The sequence below is a fragment of the Asparagus officinalis genome, chromosome 3, assembly GCF_001876935.1.
Source record: "Asparagus officinalis chromosome 3, Aspof.V1, whole genome shotgun sequence".
In the NCBI taxonomy this organism is placed as follows: domain Eukaryota; kingdom Viridiplantae; phylum Streptophyta; class Magnoliopsida; order Asparagales; family Asparagaceae; genus Asparagus; species Asparagus officinalis.
Window position 1 is genome coordinate 94636491 of NC_033796.1, and position 16929 is coordinate 94653419.

At 37.1% G+C, this 16929-nt stretch overlaps 1 protein-coding gene across 1 annotated transcript; it reads right to left on the reverse strand.

Moving 5' to 3' along the window:
* On the reverse strand, positions 1572 to 15133 carry LOC109835442 (4-coumarate--CoA ligase-like 9). The gene is made up of 7 exons (XM_020403424.1): positions 14900 to 15133; positions 14192 to 14345; positions 5902 to 6047; positions 5754 to 5821; positions 4166 to 4268; positions 3118 to 3246; positions 1572 to 1891 (listed from the first exon to the last, which is right to left on the reverse strand). Exons 1-6 carry the CDS (start codon positions 15131 to 15133, stop codon positions 3121 to 3123), a joined length of 831 nt encoding a protein of 276 aa, XP_020259013.1. The 3' UTR covers positions 1572 to 1891; positions 3118 to 3120.

A 16929-nucleotide genomic window follows, 5' to 3' on the forward strand; every position in this document is an offset into this window, starting at 1 on the left:
TTAAACAAAAAAAAAATATATATATATGATTAGAGACTAGAGAGTCCTCTATTACTTGCTTTTTATAAAAGATTGAAAGCAAATGTTTGTCTTTTGCCTTCAGAAGAGGTTGAAACCATATGGCGTCCAACTGGACTAAAGCTAAAGTGACCCTCCTACTAATATATGAATTGCTATCAAATTGTCATTCTATTAAATAATAACGATAATTTGGTATTCGTGATCTAGTTACACTCTTATTTCATAATTTTGATTTAACTCTTATTTAATAATACAAATAATGAGGTGACTTACTTTCTTTTGTAAAAGAATTTGGTGCCGTGCCCGTCCTTAATTATGGGTCCAGTCTCTTATAAAGTATAAAGTTGCAAATTAGAATGTGCTACTTTATCTACCCTTTAAAAAAAATTGTGTTGCTTAACCTACAAAAAAGCTAAATCTCAAATTTTCCCCCCTTTTATCATTGTATTATGCTTTGGGATAGGTATCGCTTGATGGTGACGTTGGGTATATATGATGTGCTATTATAGCTTGCAATGATATAATGTTATCTTTCGCTAATTATCTCAACTTTCCTTCGAAGGCACGTGAGTATATACCTTACATCAGCGTACATAGAAAAAATTTTGAATGTCGATTATTGTTTGTGTGAGATATAGGTTTTATAGCATTGTATTATGTTTTTGTTTTACACTACCTGGTTGTATTTATGCAACATTAATAAGACATTTATTTACTTCTTAAAAAAAATGTTTGAATGCCAAACTTTTTTTTACAATGCAAAAAGATTAGCATTTGATCCACTACGGATGATCCAGGCGTTGACAGGTTACAATATGACTCTTAAGGTCATGAGTTCATGAGTTCATGAGTTCAGTTCTGACTTTACATAAAACAACAAAAAAAAAAAAAATTTGAACATTTGTGGATGTGCTACTGCGCTTTCCTTATAATTAATCCAGCAAAACTCAATTTCCATATCACCACTGTAGCTTTTTTTTTTGAGAGACCCCCAAAACAATGGGGGTGTTAAACTAAACTTTCTCTACACTTCTATTATTCTACTAAACTTCTTGAGCTTCAGTGTCTATTGCTCGTAACCCGCAAAATTTTTTTATTCCATTGAATCCCACCTGTAAATTTTTTGTTTATTCTTCAAAATTAGAACTATCAACTCTAGTGTGTTATATAACAAATAATACATGTCCAAGAAAAAGATGAAAATAATCTCTCATTCAAAAAGAAATAACCCTTTTATCCTTTTTACTAAAACGGGTTTTTCTTCCGGCTTAGAAAAAATTATCGTTCAGCTTAGAAAAAGTTGTTGTCGTATTTGCACCATGACACTTTAAAGTTGATGGTGCTAACCAGAGGGATTAAACGAGAAATTTCAAGGTGAACTTAGTAGAATAAAGAACTTAGTAGAATAAAAAAGTTTTTTTTTGGTTGGGGGGGGTTAGTATAAATTTAAAAAAAAAAGTTCATAGGGGCTTAGCGCAACACCCTAATATATTGATGAGAAGCAGGCGACTTATTACTCCTCTTATACCCCAAGCAAGTAAAAACTGCAATAAATGAAAGATTCCACACATGAATTTGAAATTGTTCCTACAAAAATCTTCTTCTAGTTACAAAATTCCTTAAGCATATGCTCAGGTTCCATAATTTTCGACAAATGCAAAAACAATTCATGTCCTTTTTTCACCCACGGCCTGAGAGAAAGAAACAGAACCAGCAGAGGCTGGCCTCCCTACTTATTGGAAGTCTCTATACAAATTTGCACCATGAATAATTAATTTAGCATGGGTTATGCTAATTGTCTTGCATGATTCTCTCAGGTATACAAAATTCAACAATTCTAGCCTACAGATGTATCTCAGACATTATGCACCTGCAAGGCAAAAGAAGAGAATGGAGTAAGTAAATGGGGATAACATATATTGTCTTTTAAAACTAAAAATTAGCTTGATGCAAATATTATGCAAGTTACTTTGAAAATGGCAGTACATGCACACCAAATATACAGGGACGTTAAAACAAGGGGAGAAAACCTTTCTTCGGAAAATATATAAATAGAAACAACCTCATCACTTCAGGAGCTTGCGTTATGTTGAATTCAGTCGGCAAGTATGTGTTGCCATCAAAATAAGAGAGTACATTATTCTATTTGAGCCCCTAATCGTACAAAGTTCTCGACCTGTAATACATGTGCGTGCGTGTGCAATTCCCAAAACAGTGCAATAAACTTCGATTGCAATCCAGCGCAGCAACAGTTTAGTGACAACCCCCAAGCAGATGGGGAGTAAAGAAACCGTGAAAAATCTAAGGAGCGGACTTCATAGGTGGCTACAAATTGCACATAGCCGAGGTGACAAATGCAATGAGTGATATGTATGAAGTACCGACAAACAAAGTAACTGAGAGGGATAAAAGAGAGCACAGGGTCTAGAATAACACAGCTGGAAGGCCCGTCAGGGGGTACGTATGGGATTATTTACAATCAAAACTAAGGGTTCTTTTGATGATACAAGGAGAACCTAGAGGTGATTGGGAGGGAGGGAGGGAGATCCTTCGTACATCTAATCTCTAGGAAGTTTAGACTTATGTTCAAGTTCGAAATCCTAAACTATGCCGAAGTGTCTGAGTTTGCCAAAAAAGAAACAACAAAGTGGAACGAGGGCATTTTTGGCCCAAAAAGAATATCATAGCGGGTTTAAGAATTTAACTAGGCTTCCACATGAAAGGCCTAAGACCTGCACAACCTGAAGCTTGCTCAGTGAGGCCTCCCCATTCTGGGTGGCTTACATCCCTGCTAAAACTCTGGCCATTTTTACCCACCACAAAATATTAAGCTAACATCTACGTGGTATCCACTACAATACACAAATTACTAGCACTTAAACTTAAGTCCAGCCTAAAGTTAGCCCCAAGATTTTCCCTTAGCAAATCCTACCTCTAGATGTTGGCTGCATGATAGACACTTATGTAATACGTGTTACTCTAAATTTGCAATTTTCAGCTGTGCTGTGCATGTAAAAAAGAACAGAAAGTTACTATGTTATCTAGAAGCAAATATATAGTAACCAAACAAAAATTTTAGATTAGTAAATATTCTACCTTTTATAATTTAGACGTTGGCTTAGAGAGAGCTTGCTGCACGAGTTCCCTTCTCAAGATCTTCCCTGCAGCAGATTTTGGTATTGAGCTGATAAAAGCAACCCGGCGAATTTTCTTGTATGGTGCAACCTGCACAAAAATTAATAGAAATGGTAAATTTATTATAATTTTGAAAGGCATCTGTTGTAATTGCTCGATAAACATCAGCTTGATTATTAAGTAAAGTAGTCATCTGACATGATATGGTAATGAGATCGCCAGATTTCAATAGAAGTCTCAAACTTTCATTCTCAATGACTTGGTTAATCTATTATTTGTCATTTCTACATGCATTTTCACTTGGATGTTGGGGTGGCCTAGTTTGAGGTAGACTAAGAGATCGCAAGCAGAAACTGCCATATGGAACTAAGACATGCCCTCAAGCACAAGCCAAGAACAACAGATATGCCAATTAAACATTTAAATAATTTTCCAAGTAGTGAACTTCCCAGACCATTGGAAAAACATACATATAGGTCAGGAGGTATTACACAATGAGACCAAATTGTGGTTTGATTATCAGTTTTAAATGCACTTTAACATATCTTTGCAACTAGATGTGGCATGATGCAAAATTTTCAAATCCCTTATTTTTTATCTAGATAAATAAACTTTAGTGAGCAGATATCAGGATTATTGTTTTGCATCGTCCTTGTGGATTGCGTTCCATAGTTTCTTTAACGGAATTTTAGGTAACTCGTACACCAAACTGCACATATCTCTTATTCTCATATGAGAATATATAATGTAACTGCTACTGTTTTGGAAGAAATGATAAGTAACACAGACAGGGAATGATGTTAATCATTGTGAAGAAGATAGAAGTCCGTATGATAATAAAGACAGCAACTAGTAGTGCAGGCATGAGAACATATTATATTCTCTCCAGTGTTTTTGCTCTATTGCATGCACATATAAGATGTGCAAGCCATGAGACAAGACTGAAAAATATTCATATTTTTACTGAAACACTTCAACTTAGACTTTTGGTTTGTGAACAAATGGTAACCTGCTTGGCAACATAGTCCATGATTTTTCCTTCATTGATGGTGCTGCCAGGTTGCCTCACAACAAATGCCATGGGTATTTCACCTGCTTCTTCGTCTGGGTACCTGCTTAAACAGAGGAGTGGAAAAAGCTAAATACATAAAAGCACCATCATATTTTGCGCTTTCGACTTCAGATATGTAATTAGTCTCTATTATCGGACAATAGTTATATGCAATGCTGTATAATTTACACTGGAAGCTAGGAAAAAGATGTCATTGAACCTCATGTTTAAAATTTATAGCTTGCAATTTGTTAAACTTGTAAACCCAGATACTTTTTGTGACTTACTACGCTCTTATCTTTAGCTAAAACATTTAATGTTTTTTCCAGGAAAATTTTAAGTTTAACAAGGATGGAATGTATTTTGAGGTGGCTTTGTGGGAGAAAACCTGATGCTAGCAGGTCCAAGTAAAAGGGGAAGGAAATTTAAATGTGTTGCTATAGCGTAAACCAGTAGCTGCTTCGTTTATAATCGGCAGTTTGACACTTCTTTTCTTCCTTATTAACATTTTTCCATTTAGCGCATAGTATGTTTTGGTAATTACACAAATTTCTTGATCCTTATAATTATTATTATTAATTCCTGTACTGTATGTGGATAAGCGTACTGCTTTACAAAATTCTAATAAGTACTCATTATTACTTCCTAAAATTGACTTCGTAGATATTTATGCTATGTTTATTATATTTTTATTAGAGATGCTTCAAATATATCATTTACTCTTACTTAGAGATTTGAACCATCAAAACAGTAGGTCTGTCTCAATTTTTAATTGTTTACTATTTTATTTTGTTTTTGTTATTTTACTTTTAAAATTATTCAAAAACTTCTTTGGTGCTTTTTGCCACTGAGGCCCCTAAAGCCTAAGCCATACCCTGCCACTTCAATCCACTTTCTAATTTCCACAGGATTGTATTCGTATATAAATATGGATAGGTGTCTTGGATTATGATCAGATGCTTCAAATGTGCAGCTCCAACAAAGCATGAAACCCACGCTTGAGGTCCGGCCTCCCACTAGGGACTATAGATACTAAACTAAGTCTAGCTACATTGACCATACGAAGAAATAATAACTTATATACCTTAGTCCAGTTCTTTGACGAAGTCTAATCGCGTTAAGGGTATCGCAGCCATTGCTCCATGTCCTATCCTATTTTGATGGCAAAGTTATAGATTATGATAAGATGCAGTCATACAAACATCGAAACATGGTTGTGGTTTTAGATTAATATAACAAATAAAGTGCCCAAAGGTTAATTGCCATTTGTCTCGCTGACCACCCTATTGAAAAGTTAGGTTGATGATCCGGTTACTTTTACTGTAGATTCCAACAAAAATTCACCTTGCTATTCTGAAAATACAAATCAACTAGTTAGGAACATAACCAGAACAGAGAAAATTATCAAAGAAAAAAACAAATAGCTGAACTTACTAATGTGTTTAAGTAGTATTTATGGACAACTTATGTCAATGACAGATGAACATATTAAGTAAAGCATAAAGATTAGTTTTCAAAGCAGTACAAAGTCCTGACAGATACATACGGAATTACAGCAGCGTCAGCTATATCTTTATGAGATTGGAGTATTTGCTCTAGTTCTGCAGGGGGGACCTGTGGCAAGAAATATGCTGAGTTAGAGAAAAAGAAATGTTTAAATTAAAAGTACTTGTTCAATCATGCATTACTAGTACCTGATAAGCCTTGTACTTTATCAACTCTTTCAATCTATCAACAATAAAGAGAAATCCATCTTGATCGAAGTAGCCAAGATCACCAGTTTTGAGCCAACCATCTGAAGTCAAAGTTGATGTGGTTGCTTGTTCATCACCAACATAACCTGTATTATTAATTCCAAGCTTAATCTAAGGAGGAGAACAAGTAAAACAATAGATAAAGGATGATTTCAAATAATTTTGTAACAGAACTCAGCAAATACTTGTTTTTGCAGTGCACACATTAAGTATGAGCTGCTCTTATCTTCTCACGATTATCGAACATATTTGAATATAAGAGCATATCTCTCGTTCCTCGTGTTGGAAATTGGTCTAATGTCCTAGACCCACCAATGTTCAAATTTGACCTGGCATGTTTTTTAAGTGGTGGTTACATCAAACATACATAAACAGTAACAATTTGACTCATGCCTCACCAAAATTTCAGATATCTCATGCGGTTTCCATGAGTCTAAGATGGTACCTGTAACACCTAGGTTTAAATCTTGTAGGATACATATTTAAGGAGAATCTTTAAAGTAGAAAATACCTCTGTGCTTATAAAATATACGAGTATATCCATTTATCCCTTGGTATAACTTCAGAGAATTTGGCATGAAATTACAAGGGCCATCAGATTCAAATTCAACCGCACAGACGTTTAAGAAGATTGCTACCATGAATATAAGAACAGTCACCCAGCCTCACCACAACATCAGATATTTGATGTGGTTCTAGAGAACTTTAAGATGGTATCGGAGCCCATTGTCTTCAAATCTAACCCAGTGTATATTTAACAGGATCCTAGGTGGAAAATTAAGTCTATACAAAATCACAACTTGTATCCATGAAACGAGTATTCAAGGAGCAAGAAGCGTTAGAAAGTACATAAATATAATCTCTTTAATCCTTGTCATAAAATTTCTGCGCATGTTAGAGTATCCAGAGATTCAGTTCCTTCAACCCTAATCATACAACGCTGATACAATGGCACATGCTTTAAAATGGCAGCCTAGAAACTTGAGGTCCATGTGGCAATAGTAAAAGTAGTCTCAGTTTGCTTTCCACGAATGCCATGTCAACGTAGGTGTTAAAGTCACTAGAATGTATCATTCACCAAAATCTGTTATCTTGATAGCATCTTAAAAGCGACGTCATTTTACAAAAACTCTGAAATTACAATGATGGTTGAGAAATTATGTATATGCTCTCTCTCATACTTCCTCACATGTTCAAAACCCTATTGCAGGATGAAATTTGATCTTTTTGCTGATGTTAATCTGTTTGAATACACGGACAACTAGATTTGAACATAAGAGAACTCTAATACCATCTTATGGTCCTTCTATGGTCATAAGATGATGTATGCCTTCCTTCATTTGATAAATCTGCCATGCGGAAGAATGAAAACAGATGGGAGACATTTTGAAATAAAATACAATAAACAGAGATATTCTTTCATACCTTAGGACAATGTTACTTTGGATTGTGCATTTTAAATATCTTTCTCACTCTTAATCTCTTTTCAGATTCAAATACTTTTTAATTTGATGTAAGCCAAAGATGCGTCTCTACCACCTTTTCGTCCATTTTCCGGTAGATATCACCACTATTAGCCATTTAATTCAATGTGGTTATAGGTGAAGGTCAGTATCAGATAGGTCAAGCAGGTGAGGATTATTCAGTGTGGGTCACTAGGTTTCGTGAAGGGCGCTAGTAAGTACATGGTAAAGCACAGATCAATGAGGAGCTGAATCCATTTTGGTTCTCGGAGCTCAAAATTTTGAATGGATAAAGTACAAATAGAGACTTTGAAACAGAGAGAAAGTAGTGCCTCTCAAGTGCATAACCATCTTACTAACCATTTCCTACTTCTCAATGTGAAACCTCAGTTCCTACTGCACTTTGGTCTACTTGTAAATGAAGTAAAATGTTTCTGTAGAACATAAAATAACACTCTATATGATGAAATAAAAGTGACAAAAGTATTTCAGTATTTCAATAGCATTTCAATTCTGGTTAATGAGCACATGAAAGTAAATTTAACAAAAGAATGATGATAATCGTCCTCTGTTTTCCGCTTTCGTTTTCGGACCCCTACCTCACCTGTCATTCATAGCTTATTGCTGCTTTCTCACAGAACAAATTAACATTTTGTACTTCCTATAGGATTCAAATGGCAATTCACTTTGCACTTTTCATTGAAATTCACTAAAAACTGCTTTTTCTACCTTCATTCAATTTCTCCTCTTTCCAAGCAAGAGCCATAGCTAGTTAGCTAAAGAAAAATCACTCTAAATGACAACCATGAAGGAGTTTTGTTTGATAAGCTTGTTTCAGTGTTCACTTGCCCATCACTCACACTTTTCCTCCTGACTCAATGAACACTGTCAAGATACTGCCAAATATAGGCTGATGAAAAATGACTCCAAGATTTTCATTTTTATGGTGGACGGATATCGTTTAGTTTAACAACCTGTATTAAAACTCTAGTTCAGTAGATGGAAAATTAGTTGTTTGGTATATTGCATGGGAGATGTAATACATAGGGAAAGTTAATGAGAATTCATATTGCATCTTAAATTTAGCTTCTCTAACCATTAAACCAAAACTCCAAAGTTATGGTGAGGGTCGAGAATTATAGTTTTATATTAATTCTAGCATATGCTCACGCTGGTTAAACGCCCTTTTTTATGGACTGAAATCTGAACTCACGCAGCGGTGTCAATTTTTAGAAAATCCGCTTAAAATTCGTGGCCGGTTTGATTTGAACCTGGGTTGCTCTAATATCATCTTAAATTTAGCTCTTCTAACCATTAAACCAAAACTCCAAAGTTATGGTGATGGTCGAATATTATAGTTTTATATTAATTCTAATACTGCAGAATCATCAAATTCTTTTAGATATATCCACTACTTGTGATTGAAGCTGTGGCCAAGTCTTCTGCGGTTCTATAACAGCATGAAGCCAAAAAAAGGTTAAATGTTGTGGTTGGAACCTCAACCACACAAAACCAAGTAGACGTTTATCTTCTATTTTCGTCCAAACAGAAGGTAGTTCAAAATATGGTCCTGCAACTAAATAGTTATTTATCTTTTATAATCTCATCTAACTTTTTTTAGATGGTGAGGTTATACAATTATAGGAGCTTCTCTCTTTTAGTTGACATTGGTTGTGTTGACACAATGATAATCATAATTGGGATGCAGACGTGGCATCAAATCATAATCTAGATTTCTTTTCCAAAAGCCTCGAGTCTTATCACTAAGACAATGATCCTCGTTACTGAGGGATCACAATTCTCAACTGTGAGAAAAATCTTTTCAGGAATCACCAAGAGATACATAAGTTTTTGTGTGCATCAAGGGTAGAAGAAGCTATGTCTTTTTATAGCATAGATACAGATCCATTCCCTTTAGTTTTTACTCGTTAGAAATGAAGCAGTTTTTGTAGAGACAAACACGGATGTGCAACCACCTCACCAAGAAAAGACAAAGATTAATCGTGGTTCGGCAAGATGCCTACGTCCACAACCGGCAAGATCGACAATCCACTATTTATCAAGAGGTTACAACGAAGACGGAGAAGATTAGAAACTCTAATCTCTCTACCTTACAAAGCCAAAACAAATATCAATTTTTCTTGTCAAAGATACATAGAGAAACCCTAGGCAATTTTTATTTATAGCCTCCCTATATATATATATAAACTAGTCAAACAACTCCCCAATCCGAATCCAAACAGGACTCGAAAACGCATCCAAATCATGTGGGACCCATCAGTGTGTTCAAACTCTGTAGTCAACAGAGAGGTCTGGCAATTTGTGGCTCAATATGAGCCATCGGTGGATGGCTTTCAATACAGCCAACTGCACAATATATTATAGTATTAGATTAGATCTTAGATTTTTAATTAAATATTAAATTATCTTAAATTACAATATAATTTATAAATATAAGTTACGATATTATTATCATATATATTAAAATTTTATATTTATTATATGAAACCTAATATCTAAAGTAAAATATTTATCTTATTTAACATAAGACTAACATTATTAAAATTTATGATATACATTAGGTCTTATGTTTATTGCAAGAATAATTATAGTGCAATAAATAGAATGAATTGAATAAAATTTGAGGAATATGATTAAAGTTTATAGTATATATTAAGTTTTTTAATATTAATTCTTATGTTTTATATATATATAGAGAGAGAGAGAGAGAGAGAGAAATGCGTATGCTTGGTACCAAGCATAAAAAGTTATGCTTGGTAGTGAGGTGTCACATCCCTCTCTACTCATTCAAATGGTTGTATATCTCCATGCACTCCTTAACACATGTGACTGTCGTCCCCCATTTGAATGAGTGGAGAGGGATGTACCACATCACTACCAAGCATAAAATTTGTGCTTGCTACTAAGCATACCTATTTTTCTCATATATATATATATATATATATATATGATGCTTTGAATTCCTAATTTTGTTGAAAAATCTCCATCTACTTGAAAGTGAGAAAGTAAACTAATTGGCTGAATATATAAATTTGGTAAAGAGCTAAGGTGTGAGACTCCTCCTACACTACGTAGGAAGATGACCGGACATATGATTGAAAAAATGATCTGAAACACCATTACTAGATCAAACTTAGAATTTAGTCATATTAACCAGCACATTCCCACTACAGTATCAAAGTTGAGACTATACTAAATTCTCTTATATGTGGTTTGATAAGTCAAAGCGAGTGATGAAATACTTGGTATGACTCCACTAAAGAAAATGGGATAGTGGTCATCATAGAACATGCAGGAAGAGGACTTAAAAAATTATTGTTGAACATATTTGCAAGCTAGAAATAGTCCACCTTTAAGGACTTATGAAAGACACCAAAAGACTTACAAGTCATAATTTTCCATACAAATTGTGAAAAGATTGCTTCGGCTCCGTACTAAACTGAAGTCAACATGAAATTAATAAGAAAACATGCCCCCTATGCTGCATGAGTACAGGCACGGGACATGGCCAATTTGTAAATGGTAGGGTACAGGAACATGACTATACAGACATTTATATACACATAATATAGTATACACTAAAATTACTAATTTGTATGGGAACAATGATGATAATTAAAATTCCAATAACAATTATGTGTTTCTTCTATTATGTGGATGATAAAATGGAAAATCACTAGCATGAGCACGGCTTCAGATTAGAAGTACCTAGGTAACATAGCACATCCATAATGTGGGAAAGTGTCCCATTTTGGACGTATCAATAAATTTAATAAATATGAAATAAGGTTTGTGATTAGTTTTAAACAAATGAGGAGGTGATTGATATGCAATTAAATGCTATTTGTTGCAAGACTTCATCAGTAGTTTCCTTTTCAAGTAAAGGTGAGTTTTAATCATCTTAGCTAGTCTATTTAATCACATATCTTTAGGACTTAGACCATTTCTCAAAACATCCAAAATGAAATCCAAGGATTATCTTATAATACCATCTTATGGCCAAGTCTTCTCTAATAAGTTTTGGTGCCCGTATTAGTTAAAAGCGGGACTCCGAAATATCACCCTTTATCAGCAAGCAAGCAAGTCGTGAGTAATATCAGGCTTATTGATACTCATATGTTAGATTACATAGATCCTAGGATCAATTTTGGATTTAGATTTACCAACTCATCGTAGCAAACATGAATTCATCATCTACTACTATTTTACGAAGAAAGTATTCTTTAAACTAGGTTTATGGGATGCATGGTTGTTTCAAAAGACAGAATTGTTTAATCAGCTGCCCACATGAAAATTTGGGGAAATCTAAGTGTCGGTTTGACAACTGCTCAAATCAGAGAACTGATCTTGGATTCATATTGAGGAAAAAAAGATGTTTTTGGCAAAATTAGATCAGCATGGTCTAATTTTTCTAATGCCAAACTTAGACTCATTAAATTGGTTTTGTTTTAATGATGACTCCCAAGCCTACATTGCATAGGAGTACCAGAGATATTGTGATTCATGATTACGAGGGATTTGAGTCAAAGTAGGAGCTCATTAGAATTATCTTTTTATTAGGAAAGTTTGAGTCCATTAGGAATTATTTTTTTAGGAAATCTTGATTAGGAAGTTTTTTTATTAGAAAAGTTTGATTAGGAAGTTGTTCATTGTATTAGGAATTCTCTTGAGGCTATATATATGGTCAGTCCTAGCTAGGGTTTTTTAATCTTTGTTTTGTTAAAAATATTATAGAATGCATTGATCTTGTAGTTTTTGAATTTTATCAGATTACTAGGATTCGGTCTTGAATTTCTTGGGTTATTAGATCGCTTTGTTGACGATTTGATAGAGGTTGGCACACGCATTGTTGACAAATGTGGAATCAAATTATGGTTCTCATCATTTTATCCAATTCCATGGGCAAAAATAAAAATCCTTAAATTGGTTTTGTTTTGATGAACCTCCCTCCTGGACGAAAACAAAATCCTAGACTAGTTTGTGCATGGTTGTAAAAAAAAACCTAAGACTAGGCGGTGGGTGTGGGCCTGGTTGGGCCTGAACCATGAATCGGCCCTGGCAGGATTGTGGCCAGGCCGGTTCAGGCCTAGACCAGGGTGGTCTTGGCAGGCCCAATCAAGAACCCTGATCCCGAGTGTGAGACTGAACCCAGTCTAGCCCACATAGGGCTGGCCAAGTCTGACCCAACCCAATGCGGTTAGGGTCATAGGTCAGGCCCACAAGCTATTATTTTCAATTTTTTCTGCTACCTAAAAGAGAGCTCTATTGTTGTCACTGTCACACTTAAAAGTTCACAATGCTGAAGTCTTTCCTTTGGACTAGTGATAGAAAAAAAATGGTCGGGCTTTTCTCTAACAGACAAGTTCAATCATCACATCCAAAGACATCAAATGATAGAAAAATAGAGGATGAAGTTGAACTTGATATATAATTGCAAACGTTGAGGTAGAATGAAGAAAGAAGGGGAGATGTATGACTATTCTTTTATATCAGGAACAGTTAAAGTAGTCATAAAAATAAATTTTGCCAACTCTATTTTAACCAAATATTTGGTAATCCTACAAAAGTTCTCCAAATTTAAAATGACAAAGTAGATATATGAGTGAGGAAACATTCATCGCCAATAAAGATGTTATAGGCACTGGTAAGTCAAATTAGTGGGATGGGCCGCACAGTGTTGTTAGTGGGATGGGTTGTTAGTGGGCCAGGCTTGCTTCTCGGTCCCCGGGTTTAGAGCGGGACCTAGCCCGGCCAGGGACCCGAATATGGATCAGATCGGTTTGGACCCGAAATTTTGTGGGCCGGGCGTTTTTTTACCCAATGTGGGCTGGGCTGTCTCGGCCGCAAGTTGCCTGTATAATTACCTCGGTCTCCAAAACTTCATCCACCGGTCAAATCACGCGCCAAGAGCCAAACGGACATACCATGCTGATTGTTGACCATACCCCTAACAATGCCCTCTCCTGTCACTACCAAGCTAGCTAGCAACCTCGTGCTTTTGCCCTACCTCTCTATATTAATTTGTATGTGTTCTTTTTCTTCATCACATGTTTAGAATCTTAGCTATTTCCCCACTAGAAAGTTCATTTCAGTGGGCTCAAGTACTACACCAAGCATTGCTTGTTCGCAGATGCAGATTACATATTTCGTGTAAGTGTAGGAAAAAGTAACTTCAGCCATTTTAATCGTTCAACACGTTAGCAGTAGATAATGTGATGGCTCACGAGATTTCTTATGGAAACCAACCAGGAAAGTAAACTGATGTGACGAGCAAACCACTCAGAGCCGAGCCTGAATCGCGCATAACACCAGTTCTCCACGGCGTCGTCACGTTGTACGCGTCAAAGTGGAAGTTTATCTCTAGACCCTGGCACGTCTAAAATGCTCTCACAAAACACGCCACGTGTTTTATAGACTAAAAAAAGGGGTTCATACCTTTTTAGAGAGAAAGATAACAGTAGACAATAATGATTGCACTAAACCCTTAATGAAAAGATAGAACTGGGAAGGCATTAATATTTTATTTATGGTCGCTAGTGGAGTTGGTGCGTAAACCATCAAGGAACAAAAGGAGGCATTAAATTAAGATTTGGACGCTCTCCACTGCAGAGGGTTGAGAATGTTTACTCGCTTGGTCCAAATTGCTCGTCAGTCATGACTAATCTTCTCTTTCTCCAATTTAACAGCGTGGATAGTTAATATTAGAAAGATGTTTTGTGGCTTAAAATATAGTTTTTAGTTTTTACCCATCATGATCATTGGAGCCCTCAACCAGAGCTCCCCTTGCTGTCCAGGGCCCAGGGCCTCGCCTGTCGACGGGTCCACGACCCTAGCCTCCGCGTTGGACACAATCCGGTCTAGAGCCGCTACTCCCCCGGTCGATTCTGTCAACCCGTATCCCTATCATCCCATCAGATTAAAAAACAATTGTTAATAGGTACGCAAATCACTTCGCAAGAAATAATAATAAATAACAAGTAATGATAGCATTTAGCACTGAGTCCTCGTTGTCGACCCGTATCCCCAGTCAACCACGTTAAACAAATATATCCCGTCCAAAGACAAATAAATATAAACAAGGGTTATTTGCATATATATACCCCTTACACCATGGGTATTTGTGAAACTATCCTCCAAACCTTAATATTTACAAAACTATTCCTCAAATTATCAACCCCGGCAAAAAGTATCCTCAGAAGCGAAAAAAGCAACAACCTGATGAGTATAATTTTGACTATTTTATCGATAATTTCTGAATTATAGTTGCCCATTAAACTTAACGATCGGTAGATCTGGGCGTATTTCTTTGAAAAATTAGTGATTTTTAAAAATTCATTAAGGACCCAAAATATGGGACCAATAGGGAGGACAAGTGAGATGTCCCCTTCTATTGGATAATGAGTTGGTCACCATTAATGTAGCCCGTAGGGACCAGCGCGTAAAATTCCAATCACCTGAATAATACTGACGTCGGGAAACCTCTCCTTAAACTTCTCCGCCACCTCCCTCCCCAGCGGCGGCTCCCGCCGCACAGACTCCGACAGCGGTCCGGCACGACGACCATCATACTTCTTACCGACCTCCGAACTTGGCCATGCGCACCACAGCGCGGCTGGACACCGAATGTACGTTGACCCTAAACCTCTCCACCGCCTCCAAGCATCTTCCACGAAGTCGAACCTCTCCATAACACCCGTGTGTGCAGCATCGCCACGTTCCTGATGATCGATGAACGTGCCGAACAGTGGAACAGCGGGGACGTGAATGAAGTCCCGATCTTGTCCACTGCCGTCGGCTTTCGTTGTGGCTGTAGCCGGCGGTCGGGCTATGAAGTTCAGGTGGCTGAGGGGAGCCTTTCATCTCCGGTGGTGCCGGAGAAGGAGATAGAGGATGGCCGGCGGGTTCGGTCTGGGAGATCGATTGATCGGCTGCGGCGGGCGGACGCGGCGGCGCGAGAGGAGGAGGAGGACCTGGAAGAGTGGAGTCGATGAGGAGGGTGGGAGGGAGGAGGGGAGGAGGGGCGGCGGTGAGGAGCGCGAAGGAGCGGAGGGTTTGGAGACGGAGAGCTGGTGGCGGATCTCGAGGGGGAGGAGAGAGGGTTGGCGAGGGGAGAAACGGGCGCGAGGAGAGGAGGGCGAGTGAGAGAACGGGACCTCCGGCGAGGCCGGAGAGGATAAGGCGACCTTGGCCCTTGGGAGAGCGGAGGTGAGGAAGCGGAGGGAGCGGCGAGGGGTGACGGCGGGGAGGTGAGGTCGGAGATAGGAGCGGGACCGGCCGGTGGAAGAGTCGATGAGGGCGGGGGTCCGAAAGACCGGGAGGTGGAGGGGAGGTGAGAAGACTAAGGAGTAGGTGACGGTGAGGGGCTCGTTATGTGGAGGGAGAGAGCCTGAGGGGCGGAGAGAGGTGAAGATTTGGCTCGGGAGCGAGTAGCGCGGCTCCTTGGGTCGATGAGGACGAAAGAAGAAGCCATTTGAATTTTTTTTTTCTTTCTTCCTTTTTTCTTTTTCTTTTTTTTATTTATGTTTTGCTCGTTGTGTCTGTTGGAGGGGGATTACGATGAGATTTTTTTGGGGGGGGGGAGAACGCGTACGTCAAAGCCCCGGCTGAGGGGAGGAGAGGACACGTGGCGACTTAGCGATGACAAGTATGTGGCTGCAAAAAATAAGGGTAGTTTTTGAACGCCGGCCGCCGCCACAAACGGCTTTTAAGCGGGCTTTCGTCGCACGAATTACAGGCAACAGGTATCGTTGGGGGCTGGCGTACCACGGCATCTGCAGCTAAAGGTGGTAAATGATCGAATCGAATCGAATACTAAGGTGTTCATGTTTGTATTTATTTAAAATTATCGAATTCGAATGCGGACTCTAATATTCATATATCTAGTTTTTCGAATTCGAACTCGAATACTTGGTATTTGATAAATATTCACGAATACTTAATATCAAAGTATATTTATTTTGCTAAAGAGTTTGATTTTCAAATAGTATTAAAATTCATAAATAAAAATTATTCCTTTATAATATATGATGTATATATATTTAAATTAAATTTTTAATTAGAAAACAAATTTAAGATTATTTAAGTCTTAAAATCAATATATAAAACTTAAGTAGAAATGGTAAGTGTGTTAAAAATATGACATCATGTGTGCAATAATACAAATAATAAGCTGTGATCAAAATTTAAACGAATATTTAATAGACAAACGAATCGAATATACACCTGGTTAAATTCTATTCGTTAATAAACTCGAATACTAAAAAATATTTTTTTAGTGATAAATGAACTATTGAATCAAATATGACCGAATAGTTATTCGAACAATTATCGAACTATTTTTTAATTATTTGGTTCATTTCCACCCCTATCTGCAGCCAACATGTTGATGCAAATGGATCTAATCTTAGATATCCATATAGTTAGTTATTTTTTAGAGAAAATTTCTCGGTGTATCATTCCTAGCTAACAAATTGTTTGATTCTTG

What these genes read in the sequence shown, in the direction of transcription:
- LOC109835442 (XM_020403424.1), bottom strand. Translation starts at nt 15,133, where the DNA reads ATGGAGAGGTTCGACTTCGTGGAAGATGCTTGGAGGCGGTGGAGAGGT. An exon ending in CCGACGTCAGTATTATTCAG is followed by an intron (nt 14,346 to 14,899) that starts GTGATTGGAATT and finishes ATGGGATGATAG; the next exon opens with GGATACGGGTTGACAGAATC. An exon ending in GGCTCCAATGATCATGATGG is followed by an intron (nt 6,048 to 14,191) that starts GTAAAAACTAAA and finishes TTAATAATACAG; the next exon opens with GTTATGTTGGTGATGAACAA.